This window comes from Xenopus laevis, chromosome 7L, assembly GCF_017654675.1.
Source record: "Xenopus laevis strain J_2021 chromosome 7L, Xenopus_laevis_v10.1, whole genome shotgun sequence".
In the NCBI taxonomy this organism is placed as follows: Eukaryota; Metazoa; Chordata; class Amphibia; order Anura; family Pipidae; genus Xenopus; species Xenopus laevis.
In genome coordinates, this window is record NC_054383.1 from 62,501,518 (window position 1) to 62,517,299 (window position 15,782).

The 15,782-nt window shown below is 38.8% G+C and overlaps 1 protein-coding gene across 1 annotated transcript in view; it reads left to right on the forward strand.

Annotated features, from left to right (window-relative positions):
* Positions 1-10,375, forward strand: part of LOC108696313 — a 63,232-nt gene extending 52,857 nt beyond the window's left edge. Inside the window, exons 5-7 of the mRNA XM_041569101.1 lie at positions 2,380-2,580; positions 9,147-9,266; positions 10,343-10,375. Of these exons, the coding sequence (XP_041425035.1) occupies positions 2,380-2,580; positions 9,147-9,266; positions 10,343-10,348 (327 nt within the window). The 3' untranslated portion in view covers positions 10,349-10,375. The remainder of the gene's footprint in view (positions 1-2,379; positions 2,581-9,146; positions 9,267-10,342) is intronic.
* Positions 10,376-15,782: the final 5,407 nt, after the last annotated feature.

Below are 15,782 nucleotides of genomic sequence, written 5' to 3' on the forward strand. Positions count from 1 at the left end.
ACTTTTATGGCAAAATTATAAATAGTATTCAAAGATAATGTTATGATGGATATAAAAAAAAGGTTATTGTGTGGTGTCAGTATCTCTTTAAGGAAATTGTTTTGTTATTCAGGGATTACCATCCGCAGATTGTTGATGATGAAATCCACAGAGTAACTCAAATACCCAGATACAAACAAACGTCAGAAAACAACAGGGTACCTATTGTAGTTCACACAAAACAAGCAGTCTGGTACTTTCGGCAGCAAGAGTAATTTTTTAGTAAAAAAACAGCTATGTTAAGTTAAGAACCTTCTGGTTTATTTATATTCTGTACTTTATCAATAAAAAGCCTTACGCATTTCGTGCCAAAGAGGGCATGAAATCAGAGGCTGAAATGAAGCACAAACACACAAATATTTAAAAAACCATTAGCCAATCCTATTTCAAAAAGAAACAACCAGTATCAAAGACATTGGGGTATATTTATAAATGAGTGAAATTAGAGAAAACCACAGTCCACTAGAGTGAAATACTGCTCTCTCCAGGTTGTCTTGTTCCTTGATGAAAAATCCTTCTAGTTCCATTTTTAATTAGTTGAGTAGTTATATCTCCCCCTCTAAGTTCTGGGCTCACTTTGTCTATACCTGTAACTGTTGAATTGGACAGGGGCCTATTTGAACATTCACAAAAATGTCACAACCGTTGCTTTACTTATGGTATCTGTAAAGTTCAAAAGGTGATCTTGGATCCTCTCTTTTAATTTTCGCCTGGTATTGTTTTTTGCATACTCTGTATTACAGTTAATGTAATGCTTTATTTGGTTTTTCCAGTGACTGATGAAGTGAAAGTTTGTGTTTTGTTAACATTGCCTAGAGCAGCATTTAAACATGCCTTTAGGTGAAAGCCAAGTGTCTCTTTTTGTGTTACGTTTGGATAAGGCTGTGGGATAATTTGTTACACAAGTTTTCTGTTTTCCTGGTTACATATTTATAATGTCTATCTAAAATTTGTCTAGAGTGATAAAATAATCTTACTTTAAAAAAATGTAATGCATAAAAAGTTTAGAAAATTATGACAACATCGTAATAAGACAAGCTGACTGGGTCAAATTGTCATATTATTGACATACCTTTTAAAGCTTACATATGGAGATACATAAGCAGATACAGCAAGCAGACTTTCGTGTAGGGGGCCACTATCCCCATTCAGTGCTTATGCCTTCTCCCTCCACCTTCAACAACTTGAGTCTCCCTTCAAACAAACTTTTCAGCATCAAACCTCCTTTCTCTCAGCATTGTTTTTCCACCTAAGCTTTCCCTGAACATTACAATATGCATTCTTAAAGAGAAAGATTTTTGAAGGCAGCAGGCTATACTCTGTAAATCCAGACTGTCCTGCAATAGACATGTAGTAGACATGCATCCAGTATGTTTTGGTAAAATGGATGTGGTATTTATGTGGGAGTCGTGGTCAAAATGTGTGTGTGTGTGGTTTTTGTTGACCCTCTTTTTATTTTTTAAACGTTGAGAGGTATGTGCTAGGGTTATGAGTGGCAGAAAGAGGGGTCCTTATGCCATATTTTTCAACCTGGCCCTTGTACAATTAACCAAAACCCTCACAGGCAGGGCCCTCTGATCTTATGTCTTTGTTTATGTTTTGTCCATTGGTTTTTAAATTATTTGTTTGTGTTTATTCTGTTTGTATTCTTTCTGTGAGAAATTTGCCTGGTGGTCTAGTGGGGGTGCAGATCTGCGTCCATCCTGGCTTTCGCACATCTTCTGCCATTTTCAGCTATATTCTACGCCATCGCGCTGGAGTGAAATTCAAATTGTGCATTGCCTAACGTAAAGGTCTATTCATAGTTCCTGGGTGTATTTTCTAAGTCTGTTACACTGATCCTTAGTTCTGCCTGTCCCTGACCTTGTCTTGCAAGCCACATGTCCTGATCTTTGCCTGTTATCTGACTATTCTCCTGGACTTCGTTTCTGTACTGCGATATTGGTGTGTTTGATCCAGCCTGTGACCCCGACTACTCTCTCATCTACTGCATTGTATTCCATTGTCTGACTGTTAACGACCCGGCCTGGCTTTTGACTACGCTTCTTGTTTCCCATTCTACTACCTCACGATCGGTTCCCTTGCTTGCTCAGAACTCACTCCTTGGGCCTCTCACATTAAGACCTGACGGCATCCAAGTAGCAGAGGGCTAGTTCCGAAGCCAAAGGTGGCTGTTATAGATGGAAGAGTGAGCTGTGACCGGGTCTGTTCTGAGTTTGGGATACCCTGCGTTACACTTTCCCAATATATTCTATATATTCTATATATATTTATATACAGTGCTGCATGTATGTAGGTTGATATGACACCAATAATAAATATCTTTTTTGATTATTTCAGGTAAAGGCTTCTTTGGGATTTATTGCTGTGAACGCAGTTCTTGGAGCAGTGGGCCTTATCCTGTATATGGTTCAGTTGTACCTAGAAACAGAGCTTTCTTGGATAAGAAGGAACTATGAAGTAGCAAGTTACTGCAACAATGTAACAAATCAAGACAAATATGACTACTTCTACTATGAAAGAAATGAGGTTGACGTTTTGGTGAGTTAGATATATTTATTTTGCACTATAAACACATTTTTAAGGACGCTTAGGGGCAGATTTATCAAGGGTTGAATTCAACCTTCGAAGTAAAATCCTTCGAATTCGAATATCGAATTCAAAGGATTTAGCACAAATGCTTCGATCGAACGATTTGAACGATTTTAAGTGATCGATCGAAGGATTTTCATTTGATCAAAAAAGGCTTAGAAAATTGCTGGGTGAGGTCCCCATTATGCTAACATTGCAGCTCGGTAGGTTTAAAGTCGCGAAGTATGAAGTCAAAGTATTTTTTATAGAGACAGTACTTCGATTATCAACCAGCCAAATAAAAACATATGCTTTATGGTTGCTGGCATCAGTATGCACAACAACCAGATAACGTTTTAAATATAAGTAATATTAAATTTATAAGTAATATTATATTTATTTGTTAGCCGAGTAATTTTTTTTAGTAACATTAATTTTACACTATTGGGCCACTTATAAACAGATTTTTTTCAAAAAATAATTGTATTAAGCACACAGGAATCTGTATAAGTATTTACTTGCCCTTAATAGATATGGGTCATGGAATTGAAAATTGATCATTTAATTCAAAATTCATAGAGAGCATTTGATTCTGCCCAGCCTAGTCAAAGTGTGCTGCTGGACTAATGCTGGATTTAACAGATTTAATTTAGTACTTGATTATGTGTATAGTTTATGGAAAGCTATTTACTGGAAGTGTACAAATTGTTCATTTTGTAAAATTATCCAAAGCCTACTAGAGGTAATAGGCTTTTTAGCCTATCACAGGGGTTTGATATTGGGAGTAGTACCTGAGAAATTGAGGCTTAAAGGCTGATAACACACATGTGATTTGAGTTATGTTCTGTTGGACAACTGCTGCTTTGGCATGAGGTTATGACTGTGTGCTCAGCAGTCACACTGTTCTTATGAATGAGTGTTCATGGCAGTGCACTTTCAGTGATGTTTTTAAAAAGGGTAAAAGGTGCATCTGCCCAGGGCCCTCTGATTTGGGGGGGCACTGCACCACTGTTTCTTTTATTTATCTGTCAATTGCAGTAACACAGTATTAATAAAGGAACTGTTCAATGTATTGCCAATCAGAAAACACTGTATATAGGCTGTTCAAAATAAATGTTTTCAGTATAGTTTGCCAAAAATGTAATCTTTAAACGCTGGAGTAAACAGATAGCTAATGTAATAGCCAGAGCACTACTTCCTTCTTTGCAGCTCTGTAACCATTTAGTCAGTGACTTGATGGGGGGCCACATGGAACATAAGCATTCAGTAAGTTCGCCTTTGCTCCTTAGTTTGCATAAATGTTTTCAGTATAGTTTGCCAAAAATGTAATCTTTAAACGCTGGAGTAAACAGATAGCTAATGTAATAGCCAGAGCACTACTTCCTTCTTTGCAGCTCTGTAACCATTTAGTCAGTGACTTGATGGGGGGCCACATGGAACATAAGCATTCAGTAAGTTCGCCTTTGCTCCTTAGTTTGCAGGTCAAGTTCAAATGCAAACTAACTGAACAGTTATGCCCCATATGGCCCCCTTCTAGTCACTGATTGGATACTGATAGGTAACCAGTCAGAAATATGTAAAGCAGGAAGTTGGGTTCTGGCTATTACATTAGACATCAGTTCACTCTAGCCTTTATAGCTATATTGAAAACATTTTTATTTTGCACATTCTATTTACTCAGTTTAATTTTTACACTAAACAGTTCCTTTAAAGGAACAGTTACATCAAAAAATGAAAGTATTTTAAAGTAATGAAAATATTATGTACTATTGCCCTGCACTGGTAAAACTGACCGGTTTGCTTCCAAAACACAACTATAGTTCATATAAACAAGCTGCTGTGTAGCAATGGCGGAAATTGAAAAAAGGCGATATGGCACAGGTTAAATAGTGGATAACAGATAACACCATTATGTTCTACAAAGCTTATCTGCTATCTGCTGTGTAACCTGAGCTTTTTCTCCTTTGAATGGCTGCCCCTATTGCTACACAGCAGCTTATTTATATAAACCCTAGTAGTGTTTCGGAAGCAAACACACCAGTTTTTTTAGTGCAGGGCAACACTGCATTATATTTGTATTACTTTAAAACACTTTTGTCACGAAAATGGGACTCTCAACCACACATAACTCTTGGGTTTTGGCTATAAGGGGTTATTCTCAGTCTCTCAATCACCTAACACACAGGTTAGACTAACATCAGACACCCTAAAACACACCAACACCCGCAAAATTAATTCACTGCCAAATCTATTATTAACTGGCGATATAAACCTAATCTGACACTCACACTACAGAAATGCATGAAACACTCTCTCCTATTGTAGTTAGTCAGGGTAAGATCCTACTAGTTCAACAAGCACTCCGGCAGCCAAAGGGTTCATTTACATTCAAACACACTTTTCTGCTAGCTGTACTATTTATTCAACATATAAATAGGCAACTTTCTCTTTCCACACATACACAGAATTAATACACTTAGGCACAAGCATTCATATGGACTATGAGTTTGTTAAAGCACAAGGACAAAACTTATTAAAATGTATTTAATATTAAAAGTAACAATGCATGTATATAAAAGAATATATTACAAAGAAGACATAAAATTGCAAATACAGTAAATAAAATAAAAGGGAGTAAAACACAAAGAAAGTCCTACTTTACCAAGTTTAGAATTTCCTGTTGTGTCCTCTGAGGCAAGAGTTAGGAAACAATGGGCATACAATCCACGGGTATGAAGCCTCTTTTGCATGACATTGGTTACTGGGTCTATCACTTTTTTATTGCCTGCTGGGACATTCCCCTCATTACCTTATGCATGAGGTAGGAGTGCCCAGGAAAGTGTCATTTATGACCACCTGCAGGGGGGTTGCTATTTTCAAGCAAGATTCCCCAATATAATATTGGTACTTGCCAGTACCCAATATTATAATAAAAACATGGTCAGGCTGTGATCCATATGTGGGCGATCAAATTGATACCAAACACTAATGTGGTTGCATATTCCAGTCCCCCAGGAACCATCCCTCCTAACTGGAGGGTATAGGCTGGCCCTGTTTGATATCATTAGGAAGCATGTGATCTCCTCATAACCAATATGTAAGTTATGAGGATGTGAACCCTATGACACAGGAGATATGGATCCTTTCTTATAATCCATATTTTCTACTAACTATCCCCCCCCCCCTGCTGCTCTAGGTCCACAGCTCTGTTCTTTGATCAACTGATCAAAGAACTGACTGGCTCAGCTTCCTTGCCCAAATGGTGTTACTCCAAATTGTCTCAGAAGGCAGATATGGATGTCACCTTTCCACAGCCACCCTGGTGAGATATGTAATCAAGGGTCTCTGTGAGCCTGAGACCAAATGTTTCCCATGCTAACTGTTATTATGTGAGAGCAACCCTGCTCAAGCTTGAGAAAAGGCCAAACAGGGTCTGAAGCGTCGCTGTCACCAGTCAAGTGATGTGAGAGGTTTTTTTTGGGCTGAACTGCTTTTGATGGGGATACAAGACGTTGGGACGAGGGCGGTATCAATGAGCAGACTTAAAGTCCCCTTATGGAATGTGATTTCAGTCAACCACGTGTCTATCTGCCTTCCAAGTTTCTTTTTAAGCAGTACTAGATTTAAAAATTGCAACAGACCTTTTCTATCCCAACAAATGGGGCCACTGATTGTCTGACAATTCAAATCAGATCCTATTTAACTTGTAGAAGCTAATAAATGTGAGAGAATACTACAGCGTATTAGCTAAAATGGGCAACAATATCACAAGTAGGCTTAATACACAACTTTCAAACTAACTTATGGATTGCTCTACCTGAATACCTAATTAGGCAAACTTTTGAGAGGGTAGATTTATTTGGTATCCTGGCTACTCTTATTACCTTGTTAACTGTGTTACGTGGTAAGGCCAAATGTTGGCATGTAAGGTCAGTCTGTATTCCAGAATGTCTGAAATTGATGGCCTAATGAACTAGACAGTTTGGCATGGCAAGTAGCTATACAGAAATTGTGATGGCAGTAGATGCTACAAGACAGCAGTCAATGAAAAATGTTGTTGAAAAATATTTGCTGTGTAGGTAAGGTAAATAGGGTGATTATTTTCAGCTGTGGATTTCTGCTGTCAAATTAAAAAAAGATGTGAATTTTTTTTTATCAAACTGTTATCTGACTGGTTCCCAAACATAAAATCAAATTTATTTTCATTTTCTTTTCATGTCAGCTTGACAACTGAATCATGCCAATTTCAGAGGATACAAGAACTAAAATAAAGCTGGCCATAGATGTGCAAATATAATTATTCCAAACCATTTTCATATCACGGCGATCAGCTGTTTAGTCGATTGGACTGGTTTGAAAATTTCTGTCAGATATCGACAATATCTTTGCATATATCTGATTATATTGGGTGACAGCCACTACTATTTCCAGGACATAGCTTTTATACAGTTGCAGTCTAATTAATAGCCAGAATCTAATTTGTTGTTTTTGGGAGTTTTTTTGTTTTGTTACTTTAATCCTACAATTTAAATCTGAATGGTTAGTTTCAGATAGTTGCATTGAAACAAACAATCAATACACAAATGTTTGTCGTACAAGGAATAAAATCTGAACATCTATGGCCAGATTAAAGCACATATTGAGCATGTTTAATATAGTAAAATAAGAATAGCAGAATGACAGAAAGGACAGATCTGTCTACCCCCAATTTTTATTTTAATTTTCTTAATAAAAGAAAACAATATACATTATAAATTGTCTCTGGTTTTTAAGTTATTTGTAGATGTTATGCTGATATAAGCAGTGACTATCTGTCCCTTTCTATGCTCTACACTGGTAGCTCAGACTGTTGATACACTATAAGACAAGCCAGCTGATTAACGGACCTATTTAAGACTTTTGCAACAGTGTTTTAAAAGTAACAACTAGGAGTTAAGCAAACACTGCTGTAAAATAGCTATTGTTTTGACAAATAACTTTAAAAACACTGAACATTTTTAATAAATATATATTGGGAAGTTGCTTAGAATTATGTTTTCTTTTATTAGGGATTGACTTGCCCTTTAGGACAATTTGCTCCTAAAAAGTTTCATAGGAGGGATCGTTAGCCTAGTATATTCCAGTTTGTATTTATTGTCTAGATTTGTCTATTGAGTTCATTATTTGGCTTGATTTATTCACACATGATACTTTAAAAATGTTACAACTTTTTTTGTTGCCTGTGTGTAATGCTTAATCCTGCTGTTCAAGTTTATGTTACACAAGGTGCTTTGTGGTAGCATAAAAACCATTAGTACTCATGTAGGAAGTCTTCCTTGTTTTGCATATCCCTGGTACAGCTTGTCTTCTTGCATCTTAGACCTCTTGTTTTTGGCTAGCACCACTTTCCGCCCATGTCATTGCATTTCAGACCTCTGATCCAGGTTCCACAAAACCCTCACCCCCCTTAATCACGCACCCCCAGCTGTCCACTCATGCACTTACAAAGTCACCCCTTGTGACTGCAGGAGGACCTGTTGGAGGGGGGGGGTAAACAGTCCTGGGGTTTGCTTTATGATGCTACCACTCCTTGTGCTCATTGCTGTTTGCCTCTCCACCACAACGAAATTGGAGTACAAGTCAGTGAGCACACAGAGAGTAAGATGTGTGGCTGACGGTAGGAACTGTCGCCAACCCACCAGAATTTTGGGGGTTTTAGCCAGGGGAAATTTAGGAAACAGTTAGTGATGTGGCATAACACCAACTATAGTGCATATGCCACAACACCAGTGAGAGAATGGAAGAACATTCAGACATAATTTATCTGCCCATGATTTGAATCACTTTCTTTGTGATTTTTCAGTCTTCTACTATTTCAATCAGAGCCAAATTAAAGAAGTTAGGTTGAGCACAAAATGTGCCTGGTAAAAAGGTTACACATATAGAACAAATAGGTATTGGTTACAGTAGCTGGTTCTCTTTGCTTGTTATCCATTAGTGCACCAACTTTATTTTACACCTGGCAATACACTGGCTCCTGACTACACACTGAAAAAAATGTACAGCAAACTGTTTGTGCAACACAAACAAATATATGGATTACTTTCACAACCCCACCACCACCACCTTTTTCATGAATGAAATGGTAAAAGCAGGACAAGACAAGAGAGAGAGAGAAAGGAAGGAAGAGAAAGAAAGCAAGAATTTGGACACCAAGGAGAGAAGTTTTGAAAATTGCTCAGAGTGCAATTTGGACTATAGCTACCACAAAAGGAGAGAGGGAGAGAGATGCATTTAAAGATAAAGTGATTTCCAATGGGCTAGACAAGCTGGATCTACCAGTTGTCATTTGCTAAATCTCCACTGTCCTTTGATTCAATCCAAACCAGCTTTTTTGCAAATATAAGATTATTAAACTTTTGGTGTGGGGTTGTAATGAGCCTCTTCAACAACAGACCTTTTTACAGCCTTCAGAAAGCCTGGCTTGTTATATTTTATTTAATTACATTTAGCCTTTAGACCTGGTTAATATTCAGTTTTTTCACTTATCTTAACAGGTTCTCCGATTGGCAGTGAATTCCGTGGTACTTCTGCTCTCTCTAACAGCATTCTTATTGTCTATTTCTGTCATTATTTTGGGAAGGAAAGTTCTAAAAGACAACCAATACTTAATGCTGGTAACTGATTTTAATTTTTTATTATTATATTGTATACTGTATCACACACTTATTTGTAAACTTTGATTATGAGTATTAATCTGCAGGTAAAAAAAATCTGAGGTAATTTCTATATAATTATTATTAATTACACTGTGAAATAATTTTTCCCAAATGAAAGGTCAACTTTGTTCCCCTTGATATTTGGTAAAAAAAAGTAAATAAACAAATTGTTTTTCCTTTATTTGATAAATCAGCTATTTTCTATTTGATTTATTATCATGAAAATGGCACTCTCATCCGCACTTGACTCTTGGGTATGGTTACAAGGGGTTACCTTCTACACAGGTTAGACCTGTGATCCCCAACCAGTGGTTTGCAAGCAACATTTTGCTCACAAACCCCTTAGATGTTGCTCCCAGTGACCTCAAAGCAGGTGCTAATTTTTAAATTCTTGACTTAAAGTAGGGATGCACCGAATCCAGGATTCGGTTCGGGATTCTGCCTTTTTCAGCAGGATTCTGCCGAATCCAACTGCCTGGCCGAACCAAATCCTAATTTGCATATGCAAATTAGGGGTGGGGAAGGAAATCGTGTGATTTTTTGTCACAAAACAAGGAAGTAAAAAATATTTACCCCTTCCCACCCCTAATTTGCATATGCAAATTAATTCACTTATGCAAATTAGGATTCCGATTCGGCTCAATCCAAAATAGTGGATTCGGTGCATCCTTATATAATTTACATTTATAATTTATTGGCTATTTGATGAGGTTGAATTTTTAAAAATGTTATATGTAGCTTCTAAGAATATTTTGGAATTTACTTACAAATGCACTATATCTGTTGCTTTATTGTTGCCATTATCTATCTGTATGTGTTGCTTACTCTATACCATATAGTATATACCTTATAGTAATACCTTGCCAGCTATAAATCATAAAATGTACAGCACTTGCTGTCAGAGACTGCCAGTACTGTAGATTCTGGTTTAAGGCAAGGTCAAAGGTGTCTGGCAGGCAAGAGGTGAAATATTTGAGATTAAAATTGAACATCAACCTTGCATTTCTAATATAAAATCTCCTCTTCTCTTTTAGAAATAAATATTGAAACACAGTGCAGGAGACTCACCTACTACATTCTTTGCGCATAATACAGAAGCAAGAATTAAAGAAAACATGCATTATGGAAGATAAAGCAATATAATTTACAGCTTAAAGGACTATAAATTGTATGTATAAATATATATACAGGTATGAGACCTGGGGGCAAATTCACTAAAGGACGAAGCGCCTAACGCTAGCGTTAATTCGCTAGCGTAGCGCATTTTCGTTAATTCGCCGATTCACTAACGGAAATTGGCGTAAATTCGCTAGTGTTAATTCACACCTTTACGCCTGGCAAATTTGCACAACGGACGTAACTACGCAAAATCACTGACGCGCGCATTTTTCTGAACGCTACCTTTTATGCCAGACTTCCTTCGCCACCTCAGACCAGGCGAAGTGCAATAGAGTAGATAGGGATAGCTTCAAAAAAAGTTAAAAAATTTTCCAAGTCCCAAAAAACGCTTTTTTTTATGGGTGATAGGCTGAAAAAGATCGAAAAAATTTTTGGGGCTACCCTCCTTCCCCCCCCTACATTTCCTAACTCATGGCACCTTAACTATACAGTGGGCACATGTGTAGGGCAAAATTTGCTGTTTTGAAGGTTACCCAAGCTTGTGTAGTGATGCTACATATACCTCCATTGTAACTTCAATTTGGCGCCGTATGCAAATTAAGCATCGCTAGCGTAACTTCGCTTTGCTTGGCGAATTAACACTAGTGCAACTTCGCAACCTTACGCTTCCCCTGAGAGCAACTTCTGATTTTAGTGAATTTGCGTAGCGCTGGCGAAAATACGCCTGTCGAAGTGCGGCAAAGCAGACGCTGGCGCAACTATGAATCTTATTGAATTTGCCCCCTGGTATCCAGATTGCTTGGGACTTAGGGTTTTATGGATAAGGGGTTTCTCTGTAATTTGGATCTCTATACCTAACGTTTACCAAAACTGCAGACTTTCATCTTTAATTTAGTGGGTTGAACAAAAAGATTGCATAAAAATGTGAGGCACTAAGGGCTCTTACAAATGAGCGTTCTGACCTGCGCTCCCCTGCGTTCCGTTTTTTGGCGTTCAGCCGCAGGGGAGCGCAGGAATAGACGCAAGTCATTATTTGAAATGGGGCTGTACTCACTCAGGCACGTGTAGGCGCCGAACGCAGATTCAGACGCAACATGCTGCATTTTTCCTGCGTTTGGCGCCTACACGCACCTGAGTGAGTACAGCCCCATTTCAAATAATGACTTGCGTCTATTCCTGCGCTCCCCTGCGGCTGAACGCCAAAAAACGGAACGCAGGGGAGCGCAGGTCAGAACGCTCATGTGTAAGAGCCCTAAAGCCTTTTTTTTTAACACAATCACTTTATTTCAGGGGCTCAAAAGTAATTGGACAATTGACTCAAAGGCTATTTCATGGATAGGTGTGGGCAATCCCTTTGTTATGTCATTATCAATTAAGCACATAAAAGCCCTGGAGTTGATTTGAGAGGGGGGGTGCTTGTATGTGGAAGATTTTGCTGTGAACAGACAACATATGGTCAAAGAAGCATGCAGGTGAAACAAGCCATCCTTAGGGTAAGGACACATGGGCAGATTCAGGGAGATTAGTCACCCCGGTGACAAATCGGCTCTTCGGGGCGACAATCTCCCTTAACTGCCTTCCCACCTTCCCGCCGGCTATAATGAAAAATCATCAGCGGGATGGCACTCGCGGCGATTCATTTTCTGAAGTTGCCCGAAGTTGCCTCATGAGTAAACTTGGGTCGAGTTCGGAAAACGTAGTGCAGCGAGGGTGACTAATCTCCCCGAATCTGCCAGTGTGTCCTTACCATTAAGCTGCAAAAACAGAAAAAACATATCAGAGAAATTGCTACAATATTAGGAGTGGCAAAATTTACAGTTTGGTACATCCTGAAAGGAAAGAAAGCACACACCTGCCCATGAAATAGCCTTTGAGTGAATTGTCCAATTACTTTTGAGCCCCTGAAATGAAGTGATTGTGTTTAAAAAAAAAGGTTTTACTTCCTCACATTTTTATGCAATCTTTTTGTTCAACCCACTAAATTAAAGCTGAAAGTCTGCAGTTCAACTGCATCTGAGTTGTTTCATTTAAAATTCATTGTGGTAATTAAAAATTTAAAACCTATTTGTTGTGATTATGTATGAGTTACCACTATACAAGCTACTACTACTACTACTATGGTTAGTTATGTAGTTCAGTAAGAATTAGTAAGATATGAGGGCTGATTTATAATTACCAGAGAACTGACATTGAATTTATATTGAAAAGGATAAGGAGTCTCAGATTTTTAAGATTTGGGAAGAGAAAATACCATATGGGCACTTATTAGGGATGCACCAAACCGAATTCGAATCCTTAAAATCATGTGACTTTTCGTCACAAAACATGGAAGTAAAAGTTTTTTGTTAGTGTGTGGCACTATTTTTCCCTCCCCCTTGCTGATTTGCATATGCAAATTAGGGTTCAGATTCGGTTCGGTATTCGGCCGAATCTTTCATGAAGGATTCGGGGGTTCGGCCGAATCAAAAAAAGTGGATTCGGTGCATCCCTAGCAATTATATTAAAAATATAAAATATAAAAGAATAATAAGGGGCGGGAGATGAGGTATTGGATTCTATAGAAAATATTTAATATAATACAGATGTTGATAAACATTTTAGTTTCTTAACTTGCGATTGTGATAGGGGTGCCACAGTGCCATGGGGAGTGGGCCCGGGGCGGGGCCCATGAAGGATGTGGCCCATCAGGTTTTTTCCCTGTATCCCTATGGCCCAGTCTGCCATTGTTTCGGGTACCTGAAGAAAACACATAAAGCAGTCGTGTTTCAGGTTGTATGTGGCTACCCTGCTAAAGTGTGGCTGTGAAACTCCCCACCCCTGATGGTAAAGAAATTTTTTCCCCTTACATGGTTGATCCTCCTCTGGAGTGTTGTCACTTTCTCTTCACAATGACTGCACTTCCTGGTATGCCGGTTCACAACTAGAAGGGTAAATTAGCCCCTTGCAGACCCACGCAGGAATCTAGTTTAACATTAATCTCAGCCAGGTTTACTCTGGTACGTAGGGTTGCCACATTTTACTTAGAGATACTGACACCAGAAAGTATACCTTTTTTACATCTGTCTTAATATTGACCTTCCATGCTACTTATAATTTTGCCATTAAGAATTTGTCCAATGCTTTTACATTGTCTATCCGTGTTTTCTATGAGGGGGCTGCCATATTTGTGCAGCAGGAGTCCGTTAGCATAAGGTGACCATTTGTCCCCATTTGCCGAGGCTGTTTCAGAGGTGCTGTCCCCGTGGAAATTGTCCCCGTTGACCGTCCCCATGTGGCAGAAATGCACTACATTCGATTCATTGCAAGTGCAAAACCTGAAGTGCCTCCCTCAATGGCTAATTTGCACGCTGTGACAAAGGACTGCTGAATGTGTCTCCTGTCTGATCCCCCCTCCTGCTGCACAGAACGGCTTTCAACTACGGACTGAGGAAAGGAATGCGGCAATACAGAGGCAATACAGCAAAGTTCTGGGGGTATTTATACATGAAATAATCTCTGTGCCACCCTACTATGAGTTCTGGGGGCATTTATACATGAAATAATCTCTGTGCCATCCTACTATGAGTTCTGGGGGTATTTATACATGAAATAATATCTGTGCCAACCTACTAGGAGTTCTGCGGGTATTAATACGTGAAATAATCTCTGTGCCAACCTACTATAAATTTTGGGGGTATTTATACATGAAACAATCTCTGAGTCAACCTACTATGAGTTCTGGGGGTATTTATATGTAGGGACCTATAGGATATCCTATCCCTATAGAGTTAATCCCCTACCTTTGTATGTAGTTCTCTTTTCCCTTGTTATTGGGCCAAGCCCTTCTAACTGGTAAAGTGTAACACCCACACCTATTGGACAAAGAGTGTAATGACACTCCCCTGCCACACTGCTATATAGTGTTGTGCAGGGAGTGTCCTCTTCCTCTTTGGCTCCTGGTGCTGCTGCTAGGTGAATCCCCATTGAGCCTGGAATCACCATAGGCCCCAGTAAGCATTTACCCCAGAGGGACCTGACACCTTTGGTGCTAAGTCGGGGACCAGGTAACCCCGTGAACAAGGACCAGCTAAGATAGTAAGATCTTGTTATAGACTCTCTAGGAGAGTAAAGATAGAGAGGTGTAGCAGAAAGAGCAGTTGTCGCTCCAATGAGGATTGTAGGAGGAAGTAGCTTCCCACAAGGCCTGTTTGCCTTTAGAGCAGGGAACTCAGTTGATAGGCATCTAGGTTAGCAAAGGACTACCTGTACCCTACCTGATTGATCCTGATCCCCTCACTGTGCAACGTCGGTTAAACTGGGAATTGATGTACACCTATCTGCAATATCCTTTGGGAGTCACACCTGTTTGACTGTGAACCTTGTACTGTCCAAAGTGATTCCACCTGCTGTGTTCTTCGTATATTTGTAAGTAAACCTGTGGTCATTTGCCTCTGGCATAATAAATCTGTGCTCCTGTTTTACCTTTTAAGAACCTCCTGGCGTCCATTATTCTATATTTGCACTTATATGCCTGTGAGTTGTAGTTCAACTACAGTTTAAAGGGGAAGCTTCCATTTGGTGAAGGCTCTGCCCTGGGTGAGGATTCGCAATGTAACCCATGCTCACTACCTAGCTGGTCACCCTTGACTCCTAATTGGCAGAATAGGCCAAGAAAGCGTTACATATACATGAAATAATCTCTGTGCCAACCTACTATAAATTGTGGGGGTATTTATACATGAAATAATATCTGTGCCAACCTACTATACATTTTGGGGGTATTTATTCATGAAATATTCTCTGTGCCAACCTACTATAAATTTCAGGGTATTTATACATGAAATAATCTCTGAGCCAACCTACTATGAGTTCTGGAGGTATTTATACATGAAATAATCTCTGTGCCATCCTACTATGAGTTCTGGGGGTATTTATACATGAAATGATCTCTGTGCCAACCTACTATGAGTTCTGGGGGTATTTATAGATGAAATAATCTCTGTGCCAACCTACTATAAATTTTGGGGGTAATTTATACATGAAATAATCCATGTGCCAACCTACTATAAATTTTGGGGGTATGTATACATAAAATAATCTCTGTGCCAACCTACTATAAATTTTGGGGGTATTTATAAATGAAATAATCTCTGTGCCAGCCTACTATGAGTTCTGGGATATTTATACATGAAATAATCACTGTGCCAGCCTACTATGAGTTCTGGAGGTATTTATACATGAAATAATCTCTGTGCCATCCTACTATGAGTTCTGGGGGTATTTATACATGAAATAATATCTGTGCCAACCTACTAGGAGTTCTGCGGGTATTAATACGTGAAATAATCTCTGTGCCAACCTACTATAAATTTTGGG